This window comes from Diplotaxodon limnothrissa, linkage group LG7, assembly GCF_057381915.1.
Source record: "Diplotaxodon limnothrissa isolate DT_005_m linkage group LG7, D_limnothrissa_male_GT1.1, whole genome shotgun sequence".
Classification (NCBI taxonomy): Eukaryota; Metazoa; Chordata; class Actinopteri; order Cichliformes; family Cichlidae; genus Diplotaxodon; species Diplotaxodon limnothrissa.
This window is the reverse complement of record NC_140602.1, coordinates 34,877,137-34,899,724: the sequence shown is the minus strand read 5'-3', so window position 1 is coordinate 34,899,724 and position 22,588 is coordinate 34,877,137. Positions and strand designations below refer to the sequence as shown.

Genomic DNA, 22,588 nt, shown 5'->3' with positions numbered 1-22,588 from the left:
TCAACTGAATTTCTTGCAGGAAAAAGTTTAGCAAGAAAGCCGTGTGAGCAGCTTCTTACAACATCTAAATGTAAAAATTTATCACCGTGTGCCAGATTTATGTTCAACTGGATTATTGAAGTGAAAAAGAACATTTCTTGATTGATTATTGAAGAGAAATCAAGACATTTTCTGGACTACATACACCCATGGGACACTTCATTAGTTACACCTTGCTAGTACTGTCTTGGACCCCTTTTTGCCTTAAGTTTTCATGGCAAAGCTTCAACAAGGTGCTGGAAAGATTCCTCAGAGGTTCTGCTCCTAACTCACATGACAGCGTCACACGGTGGCTGCAGATTTGTCAGCTGCACATCCATAATGAGAATCTCCTGTTCCACCACATCCCACAGGTGCTCTATTGGGGATTTGGTGACTGTGGAGGCCATTTGAGGACAGTGAACTCATTGTTGTGTTCAGCAAACTGGTTTGAGATGATATGAGCTTTGTTACGTGGCACCTTATCCTGCTGGATGCAGCCATCAGAAGTAATAGTTGTGCTTCCACTCCAATAAAGAGGAGATGATGTATGCAGTGTTTAAACTTTCAAATTTCAAGAGAAACTTATTCTTGCATAAAGTCTTACAGTTTATATCCAAGAACAGTTTCACTTGGATAAAGTAGCTCCAGTTTATTCTAAATGCTGTTTAAAAAGCTTTAAAAAAGTGTGGAATCTAACATCCCGAGTGAACTTGTTGTTTTGATTCCCCTGCACTTAAGCACTGAAGAAGTGAAGTGAAAGCAAATCAGTCACTGGAGACTAATTTTACCACGCTTGCTGATGCTTGAAGTAAACTCTGGCCCCTCTTCAGACATGATCCGGATGTATCTGGAAACAAATACTCAAGCCCGAGTAGGGTCACTGTCACTTTCACAAACTTTCTCCTCTTTTCTTTCACAAAGGAATTAGTTAGAAACTCTTTTTAATCCTGACTAATCTTAGCTGTTACTCTGGGGTCGTGTTTGATTGACAGCCTCTGACACTTACAGGGGCACAGCTATAGTTTACAGCTTTGTAAAGACACAGGACAAAGCAGTCTATCCCACTGTGCTTCTGGCTGAGGACATGATACTGTGGAGCCGGCTGACCCCTGGTAGTCATAATATCAGCAAGCGAGTCTGAAACTAAGGCGCGGGGAGGCCATGCTGAGACTGCCAAAGCGCTCAGCTGGTGCTCGAGGGGGGAAAAAACTGGGAGAGAAAACAAGGCTTTGGTTTCACATTTGACCAGACTATAATTAGAGAGAGAAAAAGATTCGAATATGGCCGACGGTGCCACAAGACACCCACACACCCCGCTATCATGCATACACACACATCCACTCATTTGTGGCCCTTGCAAGCCCAGTGGGCTGGCCACTAATCCTGCAGCACATTTACAATCTGTAACGACAACCTGATACCCCCGGCAGGCCACGGCGAGCACACACGTCCCTTTATGCTGCTCATGTACGTGTCAGTAGCAACAGCTGCATCTAAAACCCTCCTTGTCTGTCTCACCTGGCCGCAGATCAGCTGATTGGTTTTCCCATTCCCTCGGTGAGGAGCAGAGACAGGCATAATATGTGATCTGTGGCCAGTGAAGGCCTGTGAAAAGTCAGGATAGAAAACCCCCTACGGTGCTCTGGCGAGTTCACCCATATCGGATCATCAGCCTGCCGCATGCTCCAGCACGGTCTCTGGCCCCATCTCCCCTGACGGTCCTCGCTGTGTCAATGAACAGAGGTGGAGTATTGAAGACATCCGCAGTATGTCAGTGATACTGAACCGCGGGCCATTAGCAGCTATAGAGACACATCCAGCCGGCTGTCCAAGCCTAATCTGTCTCCGCTAAAAGCCTCAGAAATGCAACCTTATACGGCGCCTATGGGAATATATGTTTCCAATAGCTCTCCTCAGGAATGAATACCTGGCATATGTCGCTATTATACTTTTTCCCCACTTCTTGTGTCCACTCGGTGTACAGTAAACACAAGGGGCTGTTTCAAGGCGAGGCTTGAGAACAGGCCTCGTTTTCTCAGACTCACAGATTCCACAAGGGGCTCCTACATCATGCTGTCATATTGGAGCTAATGAAAATCGTATTCTACGCAGGGATCCTCTTAGCGCTGCAAAAGGCACATGCTAACCAGGGGGATTAGTCCTGTAATGCTAGGGGACTTTAATTTCAGCTCCAGCATAAGTCATTGCTGCTGAGTACTAACATTGATATATGGCTTAGGAGTGACTAGCATGTGTCAGGAGAGCTTTCTGCTCAGGCGGGTGCCTTGCGGACGAACTCAGTTGAATCTCACAAGATGCTGGGGATGATTAAGGCTGACATGATGAGATCATGTAAACAAAACCAGAGCCTGCGTGCATCTTTTTGACGGTCCAGCCTGAGCACTTTTTCTTCAGCTGTGGCCTTGTTGAGTTGCCCAACTTTTCACCACTTGTCATCAGGTATTGCTGTATTCACAACTCTTTAGGGAAACGCATCATCGGTGAACATGATGGGTAGAGACTCCCCAAACAAATCAATAAATAACTTCCTGCACACTTAAACAGCTGCTCCTGGTGTACCCTTTAGCAAAGCACTGTTTCAGGGGATCTGAATGTTAAATGTGAAGAACAGCACAAACCAGGCAGCTGCAGAGAGCATGCATGCTCAGTGTATCTTCATTAGGCAAATACATGATTTGAAAGGTCAAGACCAGTAGTCACACTTTGTATGATGTTGCCAGGGGAATCATCTCTTCATGTAAATGTGCAGAACAATCATTACAGCCAATAATAAACCAAGTATGGTGGCATTATTGCTGCAACATAAAACCTGCCCTCACTCTTGATTATAAAGACAAATATTCCAAAAAGTCTTGCTTTTTTTTCAGTCATGTATGCCAAATGTGGTTCAGGATTTGACACTAAAATATTCCTCAGATAACATTTGCACAGTTGGCTTTTTTTCTTTATTATGGAATCAGGGACTTAACCTTGAAGGTTTGGGCCTGGTAAAAATCCCAGTGGGGTTTATAAATATTGTTGCAGGTGAAAAAATAAAACTGACGCTTTACCTGCCTGAATAAAGGCTCCCACATTAAACCACAGACAGCAGTTACAGTAATGTCACCAACTGATTAGTAACATCCTATTATGAAGAAACGAGATGTTTTCACTATAGTCATCTTGGTGTTTTGAAACATGTCAAGGGAGTGTTGGATCTGATTGTGAAACCGCATACTTACTGAGTAATGACTTTTCAACCACAAGTCGATAGCCAGTGTGCATATCGTGGACAGTCCTTCTTTCTCGCTCTTAGAATGACCAAAATGTACAGAATGGACTTTATTCATGACCCAAAATGAGTGACTGAGCCCATTAACTCATCAGGAAAGTGTTGAGAGGTTGAGGCTGAGGGTCTTTTTCCCATGGATTTCTATAGGACAGGAAGCCTTATTTCCCCCCACCACCACCCACCAGCTGTATTGCCCCAAGGTGCCCATTAACAAGAATGCAGGTTTCAAAGCCCTTCCGTACTGGCTTCGCTTTTCAGACCCTGCAGCTATGTCTGTCTTTTAACACTCATGGCGGTTATGTTTCTTCTGTTCCTTCCAGATTCTACCGGGGTGACTACCACATCGACGTCTGCATCAATGACTACCTTGACATCTACTGTCCGCACTACATCGGCCCAGTTGCTGATGATCGAGCAGAGCGCTACGTCCTCTACATGGTGAACTACGACGGCTACAGCTCATGCGACCACAACTCCAAGGGCTTCAAGCGTTGGGAGTGCAACAGGCCTCTGTCGCCAAACGGACCGCTCAAGTTCTCAGAGAAATTCCAGCTCTTTACGCCCTTCTCCTTAGGCTTTGAGTTTCGCCCTGGCAGAGAGTATTATTATATCTGTGAGTATCTGCCTTTTGGATATTGCTAGCATTGCAGTTAGAATTAAATGCTTGATCCGATTTCTTTTTTTTTTCTCATTTTTTATGCATCAAATTAGTCCACATTATAGAAATTCAAAGCTCTTAATTTCAGTAATTTTCTACAAACCAAGAAGTTATTATTTTGGTATTGCTGCTAACTCAGTGGTACAGGTATACTATGTGCACACGTCACCACAATAAGAAGCTCCAAGTATGAAACACATCTGTAGACCAGTATGAAAGTTATCTTGGAATTTCGCAAAAAAGACATCAGTGTTCAAATATTGTTTTGCAAGTCCTTGGAACCAGGGCCAAACCAAAACACAAGCCAGAGGGAACAAAGTATCTCTACTGTTGAGGTCTCGCTCGAGGTGCCGTTTGTTGCTGACTGGCTGAGCTCAGTTTTCTCCTCCTCGTGAGAAGACTTGGGGAAAACAAGCAGCTGGGAAGTCATGTTTTCATAAGTGAAGTCAGTGCCCTGCAGGGCCAGAAGACATGGACTAAATGAGACACAGAGCGCTCGATGGTAGATTTGAGGTATTTAGCTGACACTTGTGGTCGGGAAAGACCCTCACTGGTACTGACATTAATAAGGAGTGGAAGAGTAAGCGGAAAGACTGCTTTGGCATCACAACAAAGATAATAAGATAATAGAGAATATGTAGAAAGCTTATTTCCCATACTTCCCCCACAGTGCTAGTGCAGCTTGGCAGCCTTGCCTCCAGAGTGAGGTCACTGATTTAACCCGTCAAACAATAATTTCCACTTTTATTGTAAGAAAATATTTCGGAAACTTTAACGACACAGCCAGATCAAAGGTGACACCAGAACATTCCTTTCCTTCCATGGATGTTTCCCCGTGCTAGCATCTGGGATCTTAATATCATCAAGACTGCCGTCCTGCGAGTTCTACCGGATCTCATTCTGTATTTTCATTGCAGTATTTTGTATTGTGATATATTACCCGTCACTGGATGTTTCTGTTGGATCTCTGTGTCAATTGGCTAGTCTGTTTGACTCCATTCTCTTTATTGTTTAGGGAGATTGCGTTGTATTTATAGTGCTGCCAAAGAATTGTTGATGTTGTTGCAGTTCCTCAGATGTGGATAAGAAAAGTTATAGATTGCTTAATTCTGCTGCATTTGTTGAGTTGGCACTGAACTGACAGAAGCCAAGGTTTTCTGCAGATTGATGATGATTGATCATCGAAAGAGAGAGAAGAAAGGCAGAGAGACAGTCCATATGCCCGAAACTGCACAAAGCCATATGGACTTTATCTTGCTGACTCAGATTCATGACTCATCAATCAGATACTTGTTTCTTTTCTTTTTCCTCTGAGAACACAGGGTCTGACCACAGGATTAAATGACAAATGACAGACACCTCCAGGAGAATACCAATGCCCTACAGGCAGAACATCTCATGTGTCTGTAGTCAGGGAAAATGCTGGTTGCAGAGGTACTTCTGCAACATGGAAACATGGAAATCTCAGACCGTGTATAATGAATTGCAGCTGTATGTTTATTTTGTGTCCATCTCTTTAAATATTTCATTATTTGAAATCTGGTGGGTGGATGGATGGACTGTCAAGTTTAGTGATGATGAATGGCAAGTCTCAGATGATGTGGAAAGAATCAATGTCAGGAGATATTTGCGTGTGAGTACACAGAAGCATTAGGCAAGCGACAAGATTTTTGGTACTGGAAGTTCTCTGGTTGTGTTTAATAGTCCACCTTGATTCCCATCAGATTTGAGCAGGCTTTAGCTTGGCGATGCATAGAGCTAAGGAAAAAAATACAGGCCATCACTTGACAATGATTTAGCTTTTCATCATTTTAACTTATATGTATTCATATATATTAACCAGTGTGACTGAAAGGGAAGCCTTGTCCTGGAAGACCCTTGGCTGTGCTGGAAGCTTCAAAATACCATTGCCTCCAAAGTGAGCTTTTAACTTCCACAGCATGTCTTTTATTTCCACAGCATGTCTTTTATCCTGTCTTCCTCCCTTCCGCCCCTCCCTGAGCCTGGTTCTGCCGGAGGTTTCTTCCTGTTAAAAGGGAGTTTTTCCTTCCCACTGTCGCCAAAGTGCTTGCTCATAAGGGGTCATATGATTGTTGGGTTTTTCTCTGTATCTATGAAGCGCCTTGAGGCGACTTTTGTTGTGATTTGGCGCTATATAAATAAAATTGAATTGAAAATTGAATTGAATTAACTCTTTCCATTAACTCTTTATGTTTTTCTAATAATCATTCTCTTTTTTTGGAGCAGTTGTGGCTCAGGTGGTAGAGCGGGTCACCTACAGGTTGAAAGGTCGGTGGATTAATCCCTGACACTTCCAGTCTATGTTTTGCAGGATCCTTGGGCGAGATACTGAGCCTTGAGTGCATCAACCAGAGTGTGCGTGTGAATGTTAGACAGGGCACCTTAGCATAAAGGAAGCACTGGATGAATGTGTGCAAGTGGGTAAATGTGAATTGTTGCTCTTATTTTGGTCTCCACCAAGCATGGTTACTTACCTCTCCCTTCTAAGCATCTAAATGCTTAGAGACCAGTAATATTTCCTGTTGAGTGCTGGGGAAGTAGGGTGCAGTCTGTTTAATAAAGTGCTTTTCTCTGTAACTAAATGTTTGTGCAACTATTGATGGACAAAAGTATTTTTGTGTTTGTATTTACCACAAAAAAAAAAGAAAAATATTAGCAGAAAGGAGATTTAAGTTTCTATACAGTGTAATGGTTAACATTAGCTTGACTTTAACCAGCACACCAACAAAACTTTAAGCACGGTAAACAAATATCTTTTTTTTGGTATGTCTACAGACATGTACATTTGACGTTTTTAAGCGATCGTTTGTGTTTGTTAAGTTTCAAATGAGCCGTGAAATCCTGAAATTTATACCAATGACAAAAAAAAATATTTCTGTTTATACAAGAAACCCATATTTTTCCAGATGGATCCGGGTTTTCTTCTCCAGATTCCGAAATCCTGGCTGCGTTACATTAAACACTGTTTTATCAGCTGCTGATATCAGTGTCATATTGCATGTTGACATTATCCTGCACCAGCAAAGCCTAACAATAGTTGATAGTTAATACCGGTGTTATACATGTGGTTTGAGAAGCTGTTGTGTGGGCATGTAAATGACATATTGAGAGGAGTGTTCATGCTTGCTCGTCTCAGTGAAGACAGATACTCCTTTGTCCTCCTCTGCAGTGATTGTCACTCGCCTTAGGCTTGGCAAAGGGGGGGGGGGGGTGCATGTCAAATGGATGACACCTGCAGCTGCATGTGGACCAACCCTTCAGGCAGACAGACAGACAGACTCTTAGGGGAAAGCCATCCTGGTGTGAGATCAGTACTATGGCTAGTCCTAGAAGGTCAAAGGTCACCAGTATGATGACGAGGTTTTTGCTGCAAGCTTCTCCTGGCCTCAGAGGGCGGCATGTTTTTCTAATAGAGCCACAGTGGAGCAAGGGAAGCCTGATCCTAATCTCAGGGGATAGAAATCCAATTTTCAGAGGAGACAGTTGAGAGTCTGGCTCTCCCCGCGTGAGAGAGATGACTGTCTCCCTGTAAAGCCCTCCTGCTTCAAACGCCCGAGTCCCGCTCCGTACAGCCAGCGCAGATCTACATTGATAATGACGTGAACCTCGGCAGCACAGGACCCCAACAGTTCTCCTTTAGCTCCTCGCTGCTAACGCAAAAACAAAGGGCTGTGTTCCCCAAGATAAACCACAAGAAAAACATCTCTTCCCAGAGTATTTATTTCAGGATTTGTTTAATTTACCTCAGAGTCACACTGAAGCCCAGCCTTACACGCCATCCCAGTCTGTTTAGAGATATGGAATATGTGCTGCAGGTTTGGACTATGCGATTGCATTGATTCAGTCCACACAGTACATGACTGAATGTGCAAAGCGTGTCTAAGCGCGTGACCGGGAGGTTTACCGTTGTCTCGTCGTCAGATGACCTGACTATAGCTGGGGTCTAGAGTTGCAGGCAGAGCTGGAGTTACAGTCATGGGGAAGCACGGCTGTGTTGCTTGAGGAAAGAAAACCCAGACTGTGACCTCAGTGGTAGACACAAGAGAAAGGAGCAGAGACGGTCGGGTAATTGCATGTGTGTGGTGGAATCTGTGAAGCGATGGTGGCAAGGCAGGAGAGGAGGAGGGTGAGAGAATGCGATGAGAGAGTAACATTGTGACCTAATGCCAGGGAGTAAGAAATACAAGAAAAGAAAAGATTCTTAAACAGTTTTGCAACTGTACATTAGAAAAAAAAGAGATCAAAGGAATAACAAGTTATCTAAAGGACACAAAAAAAAACCAATGCATAACAGGATCTACTGATATATGACACCACAGAGTGCATTTTGAGGCGTACACCATGGTCACCTGCCAAAGGTAAATAAGAGCAGCTTTGTTTATCCCTCCGGAGGCTATTCTTTTTTTTCCCTTCCACTTCCTTTTTGTGTATGCCCACTGCTGATTGTCTGACTGATCTGGCTGGTGCTCACATGGAAAGTAGGAAACTTTCACTTTCAACTGAATAGTTTTAATAGCAAAGAGTAGCAATGAGGTTTACAAATTTTAAATTGATGAGAAATTATTTCCAAGCCTGTCTCAACCCAGGGTGTCAGTTACTGTAGTTCTATCACATACCTCTGCTGTCACAGAGGGTTTTCTTTGGCTGTGCATTAAGGCACAGCCTGCAGCAATACTGGATGCTGAGAGATAACAGTCCTCCTCTAAAAGCTACAAAGTCCACAAGGTTGAAGGATGACAGTGGAGTAAATCACAAGTGTGTCAGTAAGGAAACCACTTGTAAACTTTGTGTTTTGCATTTTTCACCTTTTTTGCTTTTGTTCACGGGTAGGTTTAGGTACTAAATCCCATTTTTTAGGTTCAGTGAGCGTCTGTGTAGGCTTGTCTGAAGCAGGAATTATACTTTCCGCGTCTGCGAGTCCGTTAGGTTCTGCTCGGGTTCCAGTGATGTAAATTTTGTCATCTGACAGTACCCATGCCTGACTGTTTTTTCATCCACACAACCACACAATCGGAGGTCAAGGAGATATAACAGGAATGATTACTCGGGTCTTCAGCTGTCCATGTCCATGAAGTATAATCTGGGCTAAGGCTTCACTAACGGACCAGTTCTGTTGTTTAGCTTGAGTTTCATGAACATTGTGTATTCCACACTTGGTTGGTTAGATATTGCTGTAGCTTGCTTCCCGCTGCTTTCTCAAATTGGTCTCAAAGAGGTGCCGAAAATCTTCTTGGGATTTGCTTCGGTTAATAGCAGATTGCGACGGTTGCCTGTGGTTTGCATTGAAGACGCCAACTCGGCTGCAAAAACTCGCAAACCAACAAACCAACTATTCAGTAAGTGGTAGTCAAACTGTAAAAAATGTGATACAAACCAGAAGCGGAGACTGTTTGGCTTCACAGTAAAAGGCACGCCTCTTAAAATGTGTTTGTTTAAGAAGGCACAGTTTTTACTTTGCCACACACTGTTTGCAACTGATTACATAGCGACAAGTGGGAGCTTCCTGTAATCACTTGCCAATATTTTCCACTAGTGACTGGAGGTTGAGAGTGGGTCACTGAGCAGTCTCTAGGTCTGTGTCACTAAGGCCCAACTATTGCCTAAGCCTGTTGCATCACAATCACCAGAGAACACCTTATACTTACCTTTGACATAACAGAATCTTTTTAAAAAAGGGGCATGGGTGGGAGGATGGGCTGAAATTTACAGGTTTTTGATGAAAGTTATAAAAACTGCTTGTTTGTCACAGGATGACTGCAGTGTCTGCAGATCAAGTGGGTTTAAATTGTGTTTCAGTACTTTAATAAGTCATTGGCAGTACAGTATACGTATAACTTTTAGGTTTTCATTTCAACTTTTTTCAAATGTTTTGTAAAAAAAAAGAAGTAATAATTTAATGGAAAAATAATCAAGAAGTTATTTTAAAGGCTAAAATGATTCTTATCTTAGTTGCAGCTCGAATCCGATAAGATTAAAAGAATGTCTCGGATGGAAAGTTGGGACAATTGTTTTTGTCTGTGTCCTTCCAGACGTTCCGTGCAAGTATGCAGAAATAAACTTTTTATAGCCATTGAGCAAAGTTAGAGTGAGATAACAAAAGCCAAGGAAAGCTAGACATAAGGAGCATGAGCGACATAAAGAGTCAGTCTGGCCAGTCGAGTTCAGTTCACTCAAGTTCTGTTCCAGCCACCGTTGGGCTGTGAGGTAAGTTACTCAATACCCGCGGACACAGACAGAAGCAGCGTGATTGACAACGTTTCTGTCATTCATTTCCTCCCTCTGCTGCTTCACTTCCAATATTTCTCTCATGGTAAAGTTTAAAGATGATTTTTATCTCCTCTCACAGCCGCGCAGCATCTGATAAAATGCCTTTTTGAAATATGACGCCCCAGGTCATCTGCAACTGGAAATACCGACATGGTTTACTTTTATCAGGAATTTACCGCTGGGCTAGAATCTATCACATGGAGGGTCTGCGTGACGGGGTAGCCAAGTGTCCGTGGACAAATTGTGGAGACCTCTTTGCACAGATGTACATACAGGAACCACAACATACATACATGCGCACATGCATGCTTATCAAGTCATCTAGGGCGTGTGTGTGTTTGAACGGTCAGATCAAGAGCAGTTTCAGACACTTGACAGGCAGCAGGAAATGGCAGAGGTCGCTGTATCAAGACATGTGAGGCGAAGCTAGAGAAAGAGAGGAAAAAATATTGTGGGACTAAGATAAGAAGGCAAGAAAAAGAAAAGCAAAATATATTATTGAGAAAAGTGCAAACCATTCGTCACAGCTGGTGACACCCTCAGCGCTCTATTAGCTGCTCGGACCCCGGTACTACTTGAAAACTAATTAGTTTTGTTAGCTCGGGAAAACAATCACAGCAAACATGCCCAACCCCAGAAACACACGCAGGCACACACACAAATTCTAATCTTTGCCTTTCACAATCAGGAACCAAAGGAAATGAGATTTCGAAGGTGAGCATAACAGCGTGCCACACATCTGCAGAAATGACTGCCCCTGGCCAAATTAGACTTGGAAATACGAGGGTGACATTGACATAAAATATAGAGCAGAAATGCTTTTACATCAGGATGAGAGGGAAGTTCAGACACCGAGATAAAGCTCTTCAGACCGAATTTAAAGGGAGATAAGAGTGGAATACCTCTGATGGAGAAACAATCGACCTTGTCAGATTGTTCGTTTCTACTGCTCCGCTGATGTTTATGAATGAAGGTAGATTTAGAGAGCTAAGAGGCCGCAAAGTGAATGCGAATAGATAACGTCGAGTGGATTTGGAACAGAAAAGCAATCTTGTAATGTAGCTATGCAATTTTTTTTTTACCTTTCTGCTGTCTAGAGAGCTCTCTGTGCCTCCACTGGTCATGGCTGTGGAGCATGTCATAGAAATGGTCTGGCTTTTTTAGGTAATACATCAGGAATACTGCAAACACCACGGTTACCTGTTAATAATTTTCCCTACAATAGGGTTCATTATCAGATAATTAGGCAGTTTGAGCAACTTCATCTGGGACTTGGGTGATTCGGAGTTATTGAAGAATGCAAATGCAGAAGGTCCGACTACAAATAAAGTATTTCGCTGATATGACTAGGCTGAAAATATCAAAGCTTCAAAACTGGTAAAACGTCCTTTTTTTAAAGCCAAACTCCTTGAATATCAAACACAAACAGCAATACAAGAAGTATCCAGTTTTTTTTAAAGGGTGATCACAGTTATGACCAGACATTCGATGTCAGCTAAATACAGTTCGATACTAAGAGCAAAGTAAACAGTTTCCATCACATCACACATCCATCGTTACCCATCTCAGTGGTTTAAAGAACTCCAGTCCCTATAATTTTGCAATAGGATGGTTAGATTTGGTTCCACAGATTCAGGTAACAAAGAACTCTTTTCCTGCAGTGCAGTTGCTTTGTTGGTGCAGAACCTTTCTAGCTTTGAGAACCCATTATTGTGCAGCATTACAAGCTTAAGTTGTATGTCTTTGTGTGCTGCATCTGCCAATCCTGGTAGTCCTTTCCGTTGCCACTAATGTCAGTAGGTCTAAATTTGGACCCAGCAGTTTTTGCGTTGCAATGCTGGTGCTGGATTTGCAAGAGGGATACAAGAGGTATGATTGCTTCTAAAAGCGCCCATTTACCATCGTTGGATCCCTTTTAGAATCATTATTAAAAATATGCATGTCATACTTGGCCAGTTTCCACAAAGGCTTTAGCTAAAGACACCACCAAAACATTTCAAAGCATGCTATAATCAAGCTGGAGTTGTCTACTGTTAAATGCAATTACTTAATTTGGATGTGTGGCCTGATATAGGTGTCTGTCTGTGTAGCACATTGGTTATACAGAAACAATAATTATGGGGATTGTAACCATTATAGAGGCTAGGGAGACGACAGCGACAAAACTGCACATAGGTCATGTGCAGATTGGTTGCTAAACAGAAAGGGGAATGCACAAAGATAAACCATCAAAGACATGGATGAGAAGCACAAACAATGGCTGGAGATTTTTTATTTTTCATGCTTGGTTTCACAGCACTACAAAGCTCTTTGTGTTTTGACTTTTATCTTCTATGCTGCAGGTGGCGAGTTAAAGACTCAACAACAGCGCAAACGTGAACAAGTATAGCCCACATTGCCAGTTGTTTCAAATAGTTTTGACTCTGCCCCCAACTTCCAGACACATGTCTGTAAACTGCAAAGCTCTCTTTAGCACCGGCACATCTGAGTGGCTGGTGTTTGGGTTGCGTGTTAGAATGAAGCCTGATAGGGTGCAGCGCTGATACTCGTGCTCTCAAAGCTGTTTTATTGCAAAGTATAAAGGTATCTTTTGTCAAATTAAGAAGTTCAAGTGTGGTAATAATAGTGACATTTTAACTGACATTTTAATTCAGAATGACATTTCCCCTGATCACGCAGCAGTAGATTAGATCAAAGAAGGTATTTCGATATCTGAAACTGAAGCTGGCATGTTTGAAGTGCCTTTGTTTCTTAACTCCGTGTGATGTGTCCACAGCCTCCATCTCTGACGACAGAGGAAGAAGGAGCTGCCTTCGACTCAAAGTCTTCGTCAGGCCTCAGAGTGAGTCCCAGATTGTTGTGTCTGCTCTGCCTGGTTTTCCATTCTTTATGTGTGCCAGCGTGTGATCGGACTGCGCGCGTGTGACGTTCAACTCGTCTAATCTACACATCTCCTCTCTCCTCTTTGTTTCTCTTAGACAATTGTGTGAAAAACTCTGGGACCGTGGAAGAAGGAGTCAATTTTGATGATAATAGTCACAACTCCCTAGAACCTGGAGGTTGGTGGGAATATACTGTACAGTTCATGATGTTTGTCAGTGTGTGATGGTGACGGAATCATGTGGGATAGATAAAGATTATTCTGAACACGTGGTGATGGACAGATTAACCATCGAGTCAGAGGTTTGGATGACGTTAGTCAATAAAATGATCGACAAAAATTTAGTTGATTGACTGGCATTCAGGTAATCGTGATATACCGAGACTTGGATTTGCATCGCTATTTCCCAGTGTGTCACTTAAATACAAAGCTGGAGGATGAAGTAGGTTAGCTATGATTAGCAGAAAAAAATGGCGGCTCCTTTTAATTCAGTTAAATGTAGGTGTCGTGTCTTGACTAGGTGTCGTGACTTCCTGGAGTCTTTGGTGGCTGCAGTATCAGGTGACATAGACATGAAAGAAAAAAACTTGGACATAGGGCAAATGGATAGATTTTTTTAGATGGAGCTTTGAATAGAGTTAAGGTATTAGGTGCAAGGCGTAACTCTAAAAAATTGCACCCATAACAAGGAACTAGCAAAATCTGATGTTTTTAGCCATCTTCTATGACAGGACATTGTTTTAGCACCCAGCATTTCGAATAAGGCAATAAAAAGCTTAGTTAGCTGTGTGTTAGCAGGCTAGTTAGTTAAGGCATTTGTAAATATAGCAACATTACTCACTGCATACAGGTTAAATATTGTCAAAATTTGCTTTAAGCTTAATTTAATCTTTTAGTGCCGCTTGTCTTATGCCTGGGATCCACTTTTGTCACATGCAAGGCTCGTTGTTTTGTTCATTAGTTTAGAAAAGCTCAGTTCTTTGTTCTTCAACGTGTTTCTAGTGCATCCCACCAAACTGCAGCTTTTAGGCATTTATCAGTTGACTTTTGATAGCAGTTAGACATGACAAGGAGGCCTCTAAGCTAAAAAAAAAGGCAGTCGAAAACCATGACTCTTTCCTTCTCTGTTGCTGGTGGGACTTTCTTGGGCTCCATCTCTATATAAAACATTTGTAAAGCTCTTTCTGAATCATTTGTTGCCTTTTAAGATATTTCTGTCACAAAAGGGAAAACAGTGGTTGGAGACCATGGCCAAAATTATTGCCACCATTAGCAATGAACTCGCAATCTCATTGACTGTAAAAGACAGACTCAATCTGCTACCAATTTGTGGTTGAATTGGGTCAAGTTACAGGCAATCTGTTGGAGATTAAAATTAGCAATAATCGCAATTTGTATTAACCAGAAAACTATATTCAGTCCAACCAGAACCTCATAGATATGAAACAGAAATTCAGAAAATTCTTCATAAATAGAAACGTAACTTCTGCAGGACAGCAATTTAACCACACACGGCTGGTCTGCTAACGATTCATTAGTGGGTCAAATACACCTTCCAACCAGTCGCTGCAGGTCCCCCTCCCTGAGTCTGGTTCTACTGGAGGGCTCTTCCTGTTAAAAGGGAGTTTTTCCTTCCCACTGTCACCAAGCACTTGCTTAAAGGTGCTTGATTGTTGATGTTTTATGTGCTATTGTAGGGTCTCTGCCTTACAATATAAAGTGCTTTGAGGTGGCTGGGCCATATATAAATGAAACTGTATTAACCTCCTAGGACCTGGCGTCCACATATGTGGACATCCCATTTTGGGTTATTTAGACCAAAATACTCAATTTTGCTCTACAAGGAAGGTCTACCTGATATCCACTTACGAAATTTTATTGAAATTTTAAACGAATATCCTCATATGTGGCTCTCATTTTTCTTAGAAACAAAAATCAGGTAAAAAAAAAATCTGGTAATTCTTTGTTTTTACATTCATTGGTTCCCAATATGCCCAAATATCAAAGAGAAATGAAAAATGCATGCCGTGGAAGAGTGCAGGTCTTAGGAGGTTAAAATACACAATCAAAATTTTGCATGAGGGAGCCTTCTACTCAAAATCATCACACAATTTCAGCTTTCCCTGTTAAGTGTGCATTTTCATCTGTTTGCTCTTAGATGGTGTCAGTCACGAGTCACCAGAGCCAGCAAGAAGGGATGTGAACTCCGCTGGACGGTGCCAGACTTCAGTTCTCCTGCTCAGCTCCACCCTCATACTCCTGGCTGTCATCTTGTCTTTATAGCAGCGAGATGTAGAAATCAGGGATGGACTGTCCTAACTGGAGCACAGGCCGCTCTACCCTGCAACCTCTCCCCTCAAGGAGCACTTTTAAAAGAAAAAATGAAATAAATAAAAAAAATTAAAACAAATCACTGACAATCTCTCATTACAAAGAGAGAGGAAGGGACTTCGGTGCTGAAGCCTTTGATGTTTTTTGACTTTGTAAAATGCCAACTAGTTTGATTTTTGACTTTCTGGCGAGTGCCGATGGTCGTGGCGCCCCAAGGTGAAAGCGTCTTTTACCTATTCGCCTCTCTACCATTTAAAGTATGCAGATATTACACCTTTTTTTTTGCATTTAAAACAAGCACAGAAACATGCTTTTAAACATATAAACACACAGGACACAATGTCTACACAATCAGTACACTTTTTAACGCGAATGGCAAAGAAGCACAGCAGGACCCCTCTGAAGTTTACAGATGAACTCTGTTTTTTGTTTTGTTTTTTACATTACATAACCTCCAACATGTAACATGATTAAATCTCACTTCAACGTGGAAGAAGATCCTGGAGCGGCACATCGGCAAAAAGGAAAACAAAGAAAGATGCTATTTGTTGGAGACTGTTGGTACAGGCGTGGAGGTACGGGGCGGGCCTTTGATGGATTAACCTCTCTCTCAGGTTAAAAGGGATGCATTGTCTCAGACTGTGGAGGACCCTTTATGAGAGATTTAAAAAAAGGAAAAAGTTAAAGAAGCACTCATCTTTTAGTGTTTGGATAGGAGGCAATTTTAATGGTTGATTAATGTATGTGTTTGTTTTATTTTTTAATAATTCACATAACTCAATTGTAGCAGCCAACACGGGTGTACAGTAAAATATTTGAATGGCGCGTAGACAACGATACGGTCTTTTGCCTGGCGAAATGTATTTTCCTATTTATTGTGAAGTCCTTGTGCTTTTTTCTGTTCTGGTTCAGTCTGTAAGTACAGTAGAAAGGCAATAAAAAACAAACACCCTTACCCGTTAAGTTGGTTTATATTACCCACAGTTAATTTGATACCATTAAACAAAAAAAAAAACAACCACACAGTTTTACGTATCTGTTTGGACTGCTCGCTGATGATGGTTTTTAATTGTTTTTAACAAAGTCCGGGAAGAAGAGGGAAAAAAAAGTCTGATGTGCTATCAGGGTGTAGAAATCGTAGAATATTTGTGTTTGAAATGTCATTAAATGAATGTCACAAATGTAGTTTTACTGTTACACTATTGTTTTTGTGAATCACTGTCATAACACAAACTATTGTAAATAGAAGGCAAAGTTCCTACAAAGTTCAGGGATGTGTCCATGCCTAACATGAGGTCCATTTTTTCTTTGTTTCTAAATCAGGGAGAATTCTCTTCCCTAAAATAAAGTAGAAATTTTATGTGGCGAAAAAAGTTTCAGTGAGATGGTGGGCGAATTACAAAGCAGGTGGAAGAAGTGTGCGTAGGATGGTCGGGACTGTGATTCATTTACCCTCTTTGATGTCGTGTAAAGTGGCATCTGTACAGAAAATACACCGGGGGCACCCTCGTACCAGTTATTTCTGGAATGAAAAAATCGACCACCAGGGGAGATGGAATAAACACGAGGTGGTGTCCTGTTCTCTTGGGGCAAACTGAAACTGACCTGAGAGAAGGGGGGAAAGAGACGAAGAGGGCGAGATGTGAAGAACTGTAGTGCCCCTGCTGAGATCAATAATGCTCTTCTATTTTCTCCTCATGTGGCAGGAACATGTGGTAAACAGATCCTACTGTCACATTCACTCAGCGCCAAATAACACAGCCTTGCTAATGTCACTGCTAAAGAACAACACCTGTACTGCCTGCTTGCTGGAAGCACGGGAGTGTTAGGGCCACTTTGGGTTAAAATAAACCAAGTTAGGGAAAGAAACTGAAGCTTTGGTAAGAAAAGATAGTAATTACATAGCATATTTTTTAGGTTCAAAGATGCAAATAAAAGAGATGCAAATATTTTATTTGACTGGCTCCTGTGCTAAATATACATCTAGATCAGGGGTGGGCCCCTGGCCCATTCTGGCCCGTGGCAAAGGAAACTAAATGGAAGGTTAAGTGTATTTTTACATGTTTTACAGCTTTTTCTATTGATAAAGACCCCCCCCCCCCTCTCCCACATACACACACACACTCACACTATAACATACAAAAATAGACAAAATATAAATGACAGAAAAGTTCCTGTTTTCCACAAACTACTTTAAAATTTTCATTTTTTGTCCAGTCCACAGTAAAAGAAAAAAAAAGACATTTTCTATTAATTAACAAAAACCTTTTCAATAATTGTACACATATAATGTAGTTTCACTGGTCCCCCCCACTTGAGTTGCCCTGGCTTAGAGATAGACTGCCCAGATTTATCTTGAATATAATGGAACTCAACTATGTTATCCTCAAAAGGCGCCAAAAATATACATCTAAAAAACTTGGCAGAAATTCTTTGCAAACCTTCTTTTGAGCAGCAACTATTTTTTTTCAAATTACAACAGCCAGTTAAAGAATGCATGCAGTTAGCTAACATCAGATTCATCTGAGGCAGGTATGCCATGTCACGAGCACGTAATAAGACGTCACTTGCTTGCTAGGTGGTGTTTGTAGAAAGAAAATACTTCTTGCATAAAGTTTTTATTAAATAACCAGAAAGAGATACCTCTGGAGGTTTTCAAACATATACTTTTGGGACTTTTGTTTTAGTTCTGTTATAAATATGTGTATCACTAATATGTTGAAAAAGTTGGGCGACTGGGGTAATGATTTCAGTCTACAAGCATAAGTAGTGTAAGTAGTTAAATCTGGCCCTAACACTCCATTATAGTGCAGGACACCTGTGGCATAGAAGAAAAACAACAGTGTGTAACTTGTTGCATAGTTTATAAGTTGCTCCCTTAAATACCGAAGACAAGACCAAAAAAAATTAATAGCTTTGAGTTTTCAATTTGATCCTCTGTTCCTGGCAGATACAAGGACCACTCTTTCAGAATGGCTGGTAAACTGAAGCTGATGTTTAAAACTGGTGGAGTGTCCCTTTAAATTATAACTTATTTAATTTATAATTACTTCTGTGCACGGCTTCTGTGCTAAGACAACCATATTAGGGTTATCCACCCTCTATGATATCATACAGAACCAAAAGAGGAAAAACTCATCTGAAACAGTGTTTAGAGCAATCTGAAGCCTGAGCTTTGGCCTCACGTGGATTACTTGTACATACTTATGTCATTATTTGAATCTTTAGCCATGCTTAACGTGAGCACCCAACATTGTAATAGTTTATATGCATGACAGAAATGAAGAAAAAGCATATTAGGTCTTATTAAAAACTAAGCTAAGAACTTGAGACAGACAAGAATAGAGTATAAAAGCATTATTTTCAGGAGATTCAGGAAATTAATAGTTTGAGGTGAAAGGTTATTAATATAGCGGCACAACAAGTACGCTGCGCGTCTGAATTAGTTAACAGATTTCTTTTCTGTCATTTTCTTCAAGAGCTTAGTAAGATTTAAATAACATTTTCCTCCTTGGTCACAGCTTGGCCACTCGCCTCTCCATGAACATCAGTCCTGTTTTTTAAGCCTGGCCACCATTAAAAGTCCACTATCATTGAAATTATCGCCTCCTGCCACACCATGTTGAGAAACCCCTCGAAACAATCTGTTTGTTTTGTGGATACTGTGTATCCAACAGTTAGCGTGTTATAACACACAGTGTTAGATACTCCCTTTTTCTCGTCCCACACCTCTTTTAAAGGGCGATTTACCTGACATATTAACGTTCTTTGGGAAGAAAAATGTTTGATACAAAAAAATGCAAACTTTCATTTTATATGTCTTTTATATGAAGCAAGAAAAACAAACAAGAATCATCATTGCACCCACTATCTGTAAAATATGTTTGTGCAAATGTGGCACATATTGAACATGCAGTACGGTTACAATCATGACTCAAATGGCCTGACAAGAGTACAAATGGATGTCCAAGAGCTCGAAAAATTTGTGTTTCCTTTTGTTTTCTTAAACCACTCTTGTTTTTTTTTTGTTTTTTTGTTTTAAATTGTTGCATCCAAAGTGTCTTTAAAGGTCCAGGATGTTCTTTATTTCCGTTTGCTTATCTACACCTCCAGCTGTTTCTGACATGTAACAACAATAATCAGTGTAAAAGCTCAATGTGTTAGTGGCAGAAGAAGACAGTCCCACCCAAATGCTGATGTTTCGTGTGTTTTTGAGCAAACTGTGCTGCGAGGAGGGCGGGTAACATGCTCTAACCTGATTTTGTTATAATGTAGCTTCAAGCTAACACCACTGTTTCTGTTTGCAGCATCTGTTTCCCATCCTCTGTATCTGAAATACAGATGTGTGCTTTTTTTCTTCTGTTGGTCCATCTAGCAGTGGGAAGCTTTTTGTTAGCCACAACTGTGTTTTCCCCTCCCCCAAGTAGACGTGGATGTGCCACCAAACTGCACATTTCTTTAAAACATTGTAGTAACTGTACCTTGTGCCTATACAAGTCCCATCCTCTCCTGTACTCATCTAAACTATTCTAATGTCTGTTTCCTGCTCAGTCCTTCACTAGATTTTTCTACAAAACTACAAAAAAAGGCAATTTCTTTGTAAATACACGTGTTGGAGCAGCTATGACTAACTAAAACAAAAAAGATTTAATAAATATTTCTTTGTCGTTGTAATTATCGTGTCTGATTTGTTTTATTAATCATTATGGAAATGAGTGACAGCTTGTGAAACAGAAAGAACATCAAAAAGGCGTGAAAGCTTCGTCGCGGTAGCGCGAGCAAGCACTGGATGTTTGTCTTGGTTGTCGCTCGGTGCATAATCACACAGGCCGAGTCCGGGGGAAGTGGATGAACAGCTGTTTCTCCATAATCTGGAGGTAATTCAGTCTGAAAAAGCACAAAACAGAAACAGCTTCAATTAATCTTGCAGGGAATGTGCAGCGCTTTGGGGAGCTCTGCCAAGAAAACTCTGTCTCACACGCTCTTTTGCTCCTCACTCCGCTCTGCCTCTCCTGCTGTCTGACTTAATTTCTCAATTTCTGTCCTTCTTACCCTCTTTTTGTACCTGTGGTGAGTTTGCAACCTTTAACTGGCTCATTTCATATAATCTAGATCAAGGTTTTTGCCAAATTTAAATAACCTGGAGAGACAATGTAGGCAAGGTGTCTGAAATAAATCTTAACATTTATTTCATGGGAAATGCGTAAATATACCTAAAGGACAGAGTATCTTGATTACCAACATAGATTGCATATAAAAGATGGCTGTAGCTTCTGTGATGTCAGCCACTTGTTCGTAAATCCTGTTATGAAGTGTTTTCACCTTCACCTGGTGTTTTGAAACCAGATGTGAAGAGCGAGGGGCGGCTCGGACTGTGATTGGGTTGTTAGCCCAAGAGCACACCCTGGACAATCCTTCAAACTCTAATAATGACCAGAATTTATAAAACATTGTGTTTTATTCAGTATGGCCTGAAGCTAGAGATTTAACCAATAAACTCATCATGAAAGCATTTGTTGAAGTCACCCTAGACTGAGTATTTCCTAGACTTGGGTAAAAGTTAGGCCTAGGGTTGAGGTTGTCACCAATGATGACTCAGATCTTAATTATTAGTTATTATTAGTCTCTGTCTTCCTCTTCTCACCCCCAACTGGTTGCGGCCGCCCCTCCCTGAACCTGGTTCTGCCAGAGGTTTCTTCCTGTTAAAAGGGGTTTTTTCCTTCCTACTGTTGTCAAGTGCTTGCTCAAAGGGGGTTGGTTTGATTGTTGGGGTTTCATTATTCTAGGGTTTTACCTTTACGATATAAAGCACCTTGAGGCAACTGCTGTTGTGATTCGGTGCTATATAAATATAATTGAATTGAATCTTAGAGCAGAAACTTGTACAACCTTCTTTACCCTTAAGTGGGCCATACCAGTGAAACTCCCTTTGCTATCAGTGTAAATGCATTTCACTACACATTTAATCTGTGAGGTCTTAATACGAGTGCAATTTCAACAGTACGTCTCAGTTTTTCTACATGACAAATGTGTAAAACTACAGATAAAAATTCTGGTAGCTCAGTGGCTAGACAAATGTTTTAGTAGGTATTTCTACAGTATGCAGTGAAAAACAAGAATTTTTCTGTCTTCAGATTGTTCTACTACTATCCATTACATTACCTTGGAAAAGGTGAAGGACTCTATTTTCCTAGGTTTTACAGCTTTTCCAATTGACAGACCTCCTCCACTGCAATTCATACTACACCAAAGCCTTTCAGTGGGTCAGATTGGAGTCTTTGCCAGGCTGATTCTGGCACCCAGGCCTAATGTTTAACACTGCTTCACATGGACAAGCAGCAGTTTAAGGAAGTGCAAGACTAAATTTCTAAAGATAAGAAGTTCTGAGAGACATTTAAAATGCAGAAGAGGCAGCGGTGTGCAGTTAGTCAAGGTAAAAACTATCTGAAAGTTGCCTATAAATATATATATATATATATATATATATATATATATATATATATATATATATATATATATATATATATATATATATATATATATATATATATATAAATAAATAAAATTGTTAAGATAGTGCATTCACCTTTGACAGCGTGACAGTTTGCAATTAACCATCTAATATAAAAAGCCACACACAACCATCACCGGGCAGAGGCAAATGACCACAAGCAGGTATATATTTTTAATGTGCACATTTAATGAGACAGATTGTCATAAGCACTTCCCAGTGAGTCTAAAATGGCAGAAAAACTAACAAAGATATTCACTCTGACATTTCACATCTTTTGAATGTTTTTGGCTGGTGCACCTGCACTTCAGACATTACGTGTTTGACCTTTTTGAGATCTTCCCTCCTGTTGTTTTGGCAACTCATCGAACCACTGATTGGCAGACCTCTTCAGATTTGCAGATGTTTGCTGCTCATTGTTATTCAAACGATGATCCACACCTTTACAGACAGGCTGAGACTGGCATTGCTTTAGCCATGATCGCTTTGCAGTATTTTGGCTGTCTCCTGTGGCCTTCGCATTTCCTTACTGACAAACGCCAGATTGTGGGAATGTCTTGAACTGGACTTCCCACTGATATCCAGACTCTTGTTATCTTTGTTTTG

General features: G+C 41.0%; 1 protein-coding gene across 1 annotated transcript in view; it reads left to right on the top strand.

Moving 5' to 3' along the window:
• The window catches only part of LOC146628660 (ephrin-A5-like), an 80,732-nt gene extending 65,078 nt beyond the window's left edge, over positions 1-15,654 (top strand). Inside the window, exons 2-5 of the mRNA XM_085357987.1 lie at positions 3,634-3,926; positions 13,036-13,101; positions 13,238-13,318; positions 15,299-15,654. Coding sequence (XP_085214113.1) covers positions 3,634-3,926; positions 13,036-13,101; positions 13,238-13,318; positions 15,299-15,423 — 565 coding nt within the window. The 3' untranslated portion in view covers positions 15,424-15,654. The remainder of the gene's footprint in view (positions 1-3,633; positions 3,927-13,035; positions 13,102-13,237; positions 13,319-15,298) is intronic.
• Positions 15,655-22,588: the final 6,934 nt, after the last annotated feature.